Here is a 10,721-nt window from a genome sequence, read left to right on the forward strand (position 1 = left end):
ACCGTAATTGGCTTCAGAAAATTATATGGGTGTATCTCACAGAATTGTCAAAAACATGACTCTTTTCTTTTCTTTTAATGCCTATATTTAAGAAAATTTTATTTTTTAAATGACAATCACTGACATTTTATGTTGAAAAAATTATAAAATTACAGTAAAAATTATTACTGTAATGGCAATTTTGTGTTTTAAAGTGGATGTTTCTATTTAAAGTATGCAGAATTAAATGTTACACATTATTGTATTAGCCTACAGTATTTTTTATGTTTTTAATGTAGGCTAATACAATACAAATTACGGTACTAGCCTATATGAGAGAATCACCATTGAGATGGGAAATGTAAACATTATCTTTTTTATCTTTTGATTTTGTGGTCAAATGTCACCAGAAAACTGCATTTTTGTGAGTTTCACCCTGATTTTTTTGTGAATTCGCCTTTATTTTCACAGTAAATAATGAATTAATTCATTAATATCCTTTGGCCACAATTATGATACAACATCCACATGTTTTTACTATAAATATTTAATTTCATAAGCAACAAAGCTACAGCAAGGTATTCACTTTCACAGGAGCACCATGAAGCATCTGTGTTGTATAGAGCAGACATTGTTGTGTGAATGCGTGTTCAAGATAATTAAAGTGGTCAATTATGTTTAAAAGCTCTCTTAATAAAGCTCTCGTGGCGCTATATAATATTGAGGTTAAACCACAGGAGACACATGGATGTCTTTAATATCTTTCTGGGGCTGGAAAGTGGTAGTTGAGTTACGTAGCTGCAATGGAGGGACAGAAACCTCTCAGAAGAAAGATCTTTTACTTGGATGAGTCATTAATGACAGAATTTTCATTTTTGGGTGAACTAATGCTTTAAAGGATAATTCCGGTATTTAACACCTTGAGTCTATATTGTAGTTTGTTTTGGATGAACAAGAGTGGTGGATAACATTTTTTTGACAATGGTTCCTCTCTCGAGTTTTTGACTATAAAAGAATTGGCCATGGACCCATTTAACATTGGAGTCAATGTGCATGTCCGAAAATGTCATTAAAACAGCCAATAATGTTTGTTTACAAAACTGTTAAACTCACCGAGTGGTTAGTGGTGTTCGTTGATGATTATAAACAATATATCGTCGCAATATATGATTCCAATCCGTTTATTTTGCTATAGTGGAACTATTTTTTCAGAACCGTGTAACTTCCGCTCAATATTTGAATCTGAAGCGTTAGCACACTCCCGACCACTTGATGGCGATAACCGATGTTTATGTCTCGCGGGACACTCACGGTCACAGTCGAGTTCAACTTCATATTGCACTGGTCAGTGGTCACGTCTTTCAATATGGTTAGAATTTGTGCGGTCAAAAACTGCGGTAAAGAGCTCTGCTCGCTAGCCTTATGAGAAACGGAAGCGAGCAAAAAGACTACATCGAAATGTAAACAGCCCCCTTTCCGTTTCCGTTAGCGCATTTATATTAACGAGCACTCAGTCCTTCAACAGAATTCAATGGGATTTTACAAAATGACGAATAAAACACGACAGAAACTGTATTTCGCAACACTTTTTGTTTCTGGAACATCAACTAACATCACTAATCACTCGGTGAGTTGCACAGTTTTGAAAACTAATGTTAAAGGCTGTTTTAATGACATTTTCGGACATGCACATTGACTCCAATGTTAAATGGGTCCATGGCCAATTCTTTTATAGTCAAAAACTCGAGAGAGGAACCATTGTCAAAAAAATGTTGTCCACCACTCTTGTTCATCCAAAACAAACTACAATATAGACTCAAGGTGTTAAATACCGGAATTATCCTTTAACTAAACCTAAGGCACATTCTTCTTCATTCCATGGAAGGAACAGATATCATAGGAGTCAGCATTTTTCTGCTTTCGGATGCAGCCATTGAATGAGAAAAAGCAGATGAGCATGGATTGATTTTAGTACACTTTGGGCAAATTCCTATAACAGTGTTTTTGCGCCCATTAAAGGGGCGTTTCTAAACTAAAATGAACAACTGAGTCCCTTCACGAAGGGCCCTTCCACAAATATGTATTATATGAGAACAGCAAACAGCAAGAAAAATACATCTGAATATCCTTAAACCCAAAATAACACAATATAACAAGAACAATGACTTATAAAATACATTTATGTGGGATTTTTTTAATCACTAAAAGCAGTTTGAATAGCATATACTGTACCTCACCCACTGAGAAAGAAACTATCACACACACATCTTTACTGATCAAAAGGATATGGAGTCCTAAAGGAAATTATTTTAAACATACAATACAGTATACATCCTGATTATGAGCTACATAATTACAGTATTCTTAAAACAACATGTAAATACCTTTATCTCTGTTTATATTGATATATTATATAATAGTAGGCTATTGTTATACAAATACCACCAACATCAGATGTATAAGTGACTATAGTCTTCTGCATCACTTAAACGTATAGGCATTGTTATATCACTGCATGCATAATTTGTCCAGTCAAAAAACCTCCTGCTCAACCTGGACGTCAGGATTCTTATTACCGTCTACTTTGTCCTCCACATGGTCATTTGCAAAGTTGACAATATTTTACCTTCCATATTCATACAAATAAAATGACGAAATATTTATCTATTCACATTAAACCATTTACAACAGTTCATAACACACTTCTTGCTGTTATCACTCCAGTTTATATAATTTATAAAAGAATAGTGTATTTGACACTATTATTCAACTCAATAATTAACTTATCCATTAAGTCCATTGCATTTTTTAAGTTCCCACAGAGGGACAGATACTTGGTATATGGGTGGTATATAGTAGACTACATACGCAGCAGAATGTTTACAAGTAATTTTTATTCTTGAGGAAAGGTGAAATGAGTCCTACCTTTTAGTCAGTCTGACAGTGTATGACGCCTTTGTTCTCAGACTGAATTCATAGTAGTTACTTTCAGTTTTTAAATCACTTGATTCTCACTGTATGCTTTAACATTGGTCAGAATCAAAGAGCAATAACAATACTGTACATTTGTAAAAAATAATAAACAACCGAAACGGACATGTAATATTTTCCTCACACACTCTCAGAAAAAAAAAAAACCCAGGCCACAATATAATATAGGCTAGAATGACAAAAAAGTTCAGTAATAAAGTATATATAGATAAATAAATAAGCTAAAAGTTAAAGGGCATCTATTATGGAATTTTGAAATTTACCTTTCATGTAGTGTGTAACATAGATCTAAGTGAGCAAAAACATCCTGCAAAGTTTGAAATATGAAAGTGCACCGTATATAAAGTTATTGTCTTTCAAAAGTAAGAGTCGACTCAGAGTCATTTTTATGAATCGTTAGAAGACCGAAGCTTTTTCTCTGACTAGATGACGTCAACTTGTAAAGTTATTTGAATACGATACGCCCACTTATTGCGCTCCAAGGCCAGCAGGGAAAATATCATGGCGACGAGACGCTGTGTTCTGAAGTGCGGCTCAAAAGCCAACTTTTTTCATCTGCCCAAGGATGAGCATTTGAAGACTAAGTGGCTACAATTCATATAACTATACCACAGAAGTATAGTCTTGTGCTTTGTTCGCACCATTTTGAAGACGATTGCTTTTTAAATGCAATCAAACTTGGATTCGCGAGCCTACTGATATTGAAGGAAGGTTCATTTGCATCAGCTTCCTCCTCCGTATCACAACCTGTAAGTGTTATTAATAATTGTTGCTTTTATGTTTTATGTAGCATGCTTAATTATTATTTTGTTTGTTGTGTAAGCACCGTTTAGCTTCTAGGTCTTCAATGACACTTGTATTGAGATATGTGAAGTGTTTGTCGTTGTTTTCGGAGTTGTCTTAAAGAATAGAATAATACCTCGTAGTAACGTAACTGCATTTTTTTTTTGTAAAAACGTTACGTTTATGCATCGGGCTAATGCAAACAAAGACTGATTGTGCTTTTACAATATGAACTCTGGGCTATGCTCGCTAACATAACATTAAATTCTTTATCTTATTTTTAGTTTTTTACTACAAACTACAAAGCAGTGGACTATAATCATTATTATAACACGATTTAATTGATAAAAGCATCATTGTACTCAGTGTTAAACAATAAGTATTATCTCTGTATGTAAACACTGCTGGGTCATCTGACCAATCGCAGATTAGCGTCGCGCAAAGGAGGGGTTTGGAAAAACGAGTCGTTGAACGAATCATTTGGGAGTCGGTGAGCAAATCAGGTAAAAATAAATGCATATTATACGAAAACAAAAGTGTTTTTTGACATTGCATGCACGTAAAACTGTTGTTGGGGACTCCCTAATCAACATTAGGAACATTTTAAATGTCATAATAGGTGCCCTCTGGGATGGGAGGGTTTAAATTCTCTAAGTCTCTACAGTTGTAGGCCTAGGAAATTAAAAATATAAAAAGGCCTATTTGTGAATTTAATGAAAATTATAACATTAAAGGGGTCATGACATGGGTTTTTTTATTTTATTATTATGTTCCCTTAGGTACAATTATAGTATTACTATAGTTTTTTTTACAAAAAACTTTTAAAATGTAGTGATTTATGACCTTTTCCCACCCTGTTTCTCATCCTCTGATTCAAACAGTCTGTTTTGGGGGTGTTTCCCCTTTAAGAGTTCAGTGTTAACGCCCACTGTTATGATTGGCTAACGTCAGTGCCTATGCATCAATTATTAACGCCCCCAGCCAGAACATTTGCGGATCAGCGTATTTAAAAAGTAGTTTAAAGTTTTAAACACATTACTTACAGTTTGCGTCGTCGTTGTTGAGCCCAGAATAGTCGGCACGGACTTATCTTTGAGCAACAGTTTTCTGGCAAAGCCAGCATCATCATTTTGGGATTTGTTCTCAAAACAGTCATCCTTCAAATGTATAGAACAAACGCTTAAACTAACACTGCCGTGACTGAGACGTCCGCAAAGAATAAAGTGCATCCATTTTTCCCTGACGTCTGGATCTTTCGCAGCGTATTCAAAGATGTTGTTTGTCCACAGCCAGGAACAGCACATCTGCAGCATCGTAATTTCCCTGTACACAGACCCACTCGCTGTCCGTCGACTGAACACTTGTGAGGCGCGCAGCGCGCGGGCGCGACAATGATACGAAATGAGCGTAGTTGTCTTGCGCTTTAAGTGTAGTTGCCTTTAGACGGTGGGCCGAGGGGAGATGTCGTGTTTTCGGACGATCTGTGGTGATGGATAACCCAGTTTTTTATATGTAACCGCTACGCTTTTCAACAAAGCAAATAAAAATTGTTGCCACTCACATACTTTGCACATAACTATAATATCGGTAACTTTCTCCAAATTATTTTCCCGGCGAATAGAGCAAGCAGCTACGTGTGGGGTCCGACCTTCATGACATATTTGTTGCCTTCATCCAATAGCGTGCGTGGAAAACTGTCGGTGTTGATGACGCGGTTGTCAACAAACTAGCGCGTTTCGCGCCCAGGAAAAATTTAACTTGTTAACTAACTATACTTATGCTACATATCCAGTTTGACACAAAATGTGAATGTAGGGGGAACGTTGTCTATTCTTACCGTTTTTATTTTATGTAACCATCTTTTGTCATAAAATCGTCCCCTTGGAATTATAAGGTTCTGTCTGACATTTTTGTAAAAATTAAGTTATTCACATATTCTTATTCTGTGACCACTTCTTTACATTATGTGATGTTTTTTTTAAGTTGTGTACATTTTGAACTTTTTATTTAGAAAAAAAAAAAGGTTCTTTCTACACAGTCGAATGGAATGCAAAAACTTTAAAGCTCAATATCGCAAAACCAACTACTTGTGCTGGAGGCGGTCATATGCAAACGCTGGTACGTCACTTCGTACCGTGACGTCACTTCTTACCATGGATCCAGAACGAGCTGTATTTAGAGCTTGATTAAATAAATGATTCGTTTATAATGGGGAGGACGTCTTAAGCTATGAAACTTGCAGGACGTTTTAATGGTACAAAGACCTCTTATATACCAAAAGATCAAGGCAAATTTGGTTTCTCATGTCATGACCCCTTTAAATTATTAATGAATATTATTTTAAAACCAAACATTGCTTCCAAATCAATTAAAAATAATTTTCCTCAATAAAACAATAAGTAGCCTACACACTGCAAAGTTTTAAAAGTGACAAACGCATTGTGTAGCTACATAACACTAACAAAATAGCAATTGACTTGGTGTAGCTATATATGAACAAGTTATTATTGGTCAAAGTAGTAGCTTAGCGACCAAAAGGCACAGTTGTCTGGCATGTTTAAGTAAACCACCATTGGCAGTGGCACCTACTGTTTATGCTTTTTAGAACAAACGTCTCTTTTCTGTTGCCATGTCCAATTGTTTTAATGTCTTTCGGTTTACTTTTTTATAAAGTTACTTGAAAACGTGGTTGCTATTTTTCTCTCTCTAGTAAAATAGGCTATAGTCCTACAGTTTCATATTGTTATCGTTCTGTTGGAGAGGCAAATAGTTTATTTACGTTTTCTGCGACCATGCTTAGATGCTGGAGAGATATGTAGCAAGACCTACTAGATCAAGTCCTGCTGTGTGAAATGTGTTTAGACAGAAATCAAATGGCATCGGCAATGACAGACAGTCTCCTTGTAATAACACATTCAACGACCTTGAGAGTCACAGGGCGCGACCTTTGTAACTTGAATGTTGCAAGACTTCCAGTGTCTTCCGTTTGCACTTATTTTAGCTGTAAAAAACAACTCGATATGCTGCATTACATTGCAAACTGGTATTTCTTATATAATTTTAAGGTATTGTCGTAATTATAAACACATTTCAACGCTAATAGTTTTAACATTTACTACACATTTACAGAGAGTGGCTTACTTCTGGGTTGCAATGTAAGGTGGATAGTGTGGGAGGCATTAGCATAACATCGGGTGTGGCTGATAAAGATAATGGGAGGAATGCAAAATCATCATGACATTTTAACTGTTAAACTTTACAAATTGCCTAATATTTCCACTTTCCTCTTTTTCTTGCAGCTCTCTGATGTATTGTAATCAATTCATGTAAGGTTTTTACCTTTTCAGTAAATCTCACCCAGACTTTTAAAATATTGATTTCTAGCACAAAGAAGATTTTTTTATAATATTATTAAAAATGTTTATCATATTATTTTATCAGAGATAGGCCTATTTTTTCTGGTGTCATTCATTGTCACATGTTATGTTAAGCTTATCCAGGTATCAGCAAAATGCTTGTCGTTGCTATCACTATACTGGTTGCTAATGCAAATGTTATCGAGAAAAGCCTGCTCATTACTTGGGCTTCTAGTATTATTGAGCATACTGTACTAAGCGACTTGCTGTGGAAATCAAAGCATTGTTTTAGCCTTATCTGGTTGCATAGAATAAAGAATAAAAAAAAAAGTCCAATCTGATTATTGCAACATGCTATGTTAAAGTTAGCACATGCTTGTGGCTAAAGCTTAGTGGTAACATATTGTGAAAAATACACTAAGTATGTTCGCCGCAGAGGTTTATCATTCAAAACTAACAACATCGTAGCTTGATGAACCCGTGAAGGAGTGTGGAATCATGGGAGTCATTTTCCCCCAAAAGATCCCACACAACTGTTAAAATTTTTTTTACATGCAGTAACTTTTTGGGCTGTAAATGAATGCATTTGTGTTATTATAATGTAATTTTCAGTTACATCAAAAAAGTAATGTGATTACGTAATGCACGTTACTTGTAATCAAAAAAGTAATCTGATTACATATAATGCACTTTACCTGTAATATGTTACTTAACTCGTTACATCAAAAAGTAATCTGATTACATATAATGCACTTTACCTGTAATGTGTTACTTTACTCGTTACATCAAAAAGTAATCTGATTACGCAATGCATGTTAATTGTAATGTTACTCACAACACTGCTCATTTCAGATGAGACTAAAAAAACACCTGATTGATATTTCAATCACCATTTTGGACATAATCAGAATTATCAGCTAATACAGGTAAATCAACGTTGGTACATAGTCTGAGTTGGGTTTCCACAGAGTTGTACTTTCACCGGTTGTAGAGATATTTGATGGAATCACGTCCTCATGTAATATTAAAGACACATAACATTCAATTGAATGAGGTTCTGTTGGAATACAACAACAAACTAAATTGCGTTTGCAGTAATGGAAGCCTATTATATTATTATTACTATTTGTAATACAGTATCTCTTTGGTTAAAATCAAAAATGCATACTGTCCACTCAAGCGGACATCTGAAAATCTCTTTAAAAAAGTTCAAATCTTGTTTTTCGAGCAATAAAAACAAATTAGCACAAAAAAAAGAGCGCTCAAATATAACATCCGATCAGATAAATTGCTATTCGTGTCTATTAAAATGAAATCATATTCTTAATCACATTACAGTGATTATTTTTGTTAATTTGCTTTTTTTTCAATGTAATTAACTGTCAAGAATCTTGCACTGGAATTTGCAACAAAATGCAACATCATAAGGATGTTCAGAATCGGGTCTTGTTTACCTAATAAGGACTGATAGATTGAAAGAAGTTTTCATTGGTGTTGAACCATAAGGTGCATGACTGAGCAACTGGGTATAAATACAGCTGATTTCAAGCAATGATCTGAGGCATTGCACAACGGAGTATTACAAACACTATTGCTGAGGTGTATTGGTAGGCTATGATATTTCTCTGTGTTTCCATTCTTATTGTTTTAAAACTTAATCATGTATATATTACATTATTTATAATAATGTTGATTGATTTTAATAGGACTTTGTCAACATGTGGATTTCTGCAACGTTCCTCCTTTTTGCATTAGCTGTGAATGGAGTCACCAAGGTGTCATCCGCAGGTACAGTAAATGGACAAAATGCAATACCTCTACATTTTAGTTTTTTTGCATCGGTTCAAACTGCAGATAATGACGAGGTTTTCAGATTCCGCTTTCTTTTATGAAAGGGCTTACATTCACAATTTTCATCATTCACTAAATACGTATAGGCCTACATTTTTATTCATTCTTCTTTGCAGAACCGAGCATTGGCCGGAAATGCCCCAAAGGCTGGGAGAAATTTGGAACACAATGTTTAAAATATTTCAGCGACTCTAAATCATGGGCCGAGGCAGAGGTAAAGTTGTTTTTTCGGGAAATATACATGATTTGGTGCAATTTACACAGTTTTACACAGGTAGTGCTTATGGGTCACCAAATAATGTACCCTATTACTGGTGCCCTGTAAAGCTAAAAATATAGACAGGTTAAAAATAAAGTAATTAAAAACTTTATGAATTGGAGTTTATTTCTTTTAAAAAACAAATTCAGTAAATATTGAGTGTTTTAAGTGTTTTGCACGTTGGTTATGACATGCACTTTTCAAAGATTATGATAGACTATATATAGCACATTTATATAGCCCCCCTTCAGTCATTACTGAAATAATGCAGTGTACTTTAAAACTCTTTCTCCTTACAGGAACAATGTGTTGACCTCGGAGGGAACCTTGCATCTGTCCACAGTCAAATCACTCACGATTTTCTAAAAACCTTTGTGAAAAAAAACACCAAAGGCAGCACCCGAACCTGGATTGGTGCTCATGATGCACCTCAGGTGATTGTTTTTTTTATTTCCCTTTAAATATCAGTCCAACCTAAGAGTCATGCTCTGGTAAGTCACAATTATGACATTAAAAGTTACAATTATGACATTCTAATTCATAAGTATGAGATGAAAAAAAGAATGACTTAAAAGTTGAAATTATTACTTAGAATGTTATAATTAGACATGTTATAATCATTATTTTGAATTTAACTCATAATTTTGACTTTTTCTCTTATGATTATGACTTTTAAAGTAAAAAGTTCAAGTTTTCATATCATGTCATAATTTCCACTTTTTATGTCATAATTATGACGTACCAGAGCACAGATTTTTTTTTTTTTTTTTTTTTGTGGCGGAAATGGGCTTCTATAACCACTGTCAGATTATTGTAAAAGTTATATGCTATTGTTGAAATGAAATATTGTTTAATAGTATAGTTTTATAGTGGGAGCAGAGTGGAGTGGGCACAATACATGCCTTCAATAATGTTAATAATACCGTTTATCAGGAGTTTATTTGGTTTTGGAGTGATGGATCAAAGTTTGAGTACAGTGACTGGCACACTGACGAGCCGAATAATACAGGAGGTTCCGAAAGATGTGTGGAGATGGGCTATGGAGGTAATATTTCACCTATGCTGTCCATAAACCTATTTTACCAAAATTGTTTATTAAGTATGAATCATAAATTATTCCAAAGGTGGATTCAAACCTTGCATGATCTTGCATGATTGCAAGATTCCTGCTTGCACTAAAGCCTAATTATATATAGCCCGATATTCTGAATATTATGACTTTGAAATTCCACAGGTGAGAATCGCTGGAATGATGCGTCCTGTGGAACTCTCCTCCCCTTCGTCTGTTACAGAGTGGCTAGAATTGAATTTTGATTTATACTAATAGGCTATCTCATGTCTGTCCATCTCAGATCTCCAAAGTCTTCAAATCTGATGCAACAGACATACTTTGAATTTGAATATCCATCTTTGCAAAAATAAAATGTAAGATACAAATGTGCACCTTTATTTCTTTGTTGCCCTGAATCATACACTGGACATCAGCTGTCAACTTGATGTTG

General features: G+C 34.8%; 1 protein-coding gene across 1 annotated transcript; it reads left to right on the forward strand.

Annotated features, from left to right (window-relative positions):
* Positions 1–8,667: 8,667 nt before the first annotated feature.
* On the forward strand, positions 8,668–10,653 carry eslec (eosinophil lineage-specific marker). Its single transcript, XM_079616123.1, has 6 exons — positions 8,668–8,716; positions 8,816–8,897; positions 9,077–9,174; positions 9,519–9,653; positions 10,153–10,264; positions 10,454–10,653. Exons 2-6 carry the CDS (start codon positions 8,828–8,830, stop codon positions 10,531–10,533), a joined length of 495 nt encoding a protein of 164 aa, XP_079472249.1. The 5' UTR covers positions 8,668–8,716; positions 8,816–8,827; the 3' UTR covers positions 10,534–10,653.
* The last annotated feature ends 68 nt before the right edge of the window (positions 10,654–10,721 follow it).

Source organism: Phoxinus phoxinus (assembly GCF_949152265.1).
Source record: "Phoxinus phoxinus genome assembly, chromosome: 6".
In the NCBI taxonomy this organism is placed as follows: domain Eukaryota; kingdom Metazoa; phylum Chordata; class Actinopteri; order Cypriniformes; family Leuciscidae; genus Phoxinus; species Phoxinus phoxinus.

Excerpts from the sequence above, each read along its gene's own strand:
- eslec (XM_079616123.1), top strand. The coding sequence starts at position 8,828 with ATGTGGATTTCTGCAACGTTCCTCCTTTTTGCATTAGCTGTGAATGGA. Across the intron at positions 8,898-9,076 it reads CACCAAGGTGTCATCCGCAG|AACCGAGCATTGGCCGGAAA; the intron begins GTACAGTAAATG and ends TCTTCTTTGCAG. Across the intron at positions 9,175-9,518 it reads AATCATGGGCCGAGGCAGAG|GAACAATGTGTTGACCTCGG; the intron begins GTAAAGTTGTTT and ends TTCTCCTTACAG.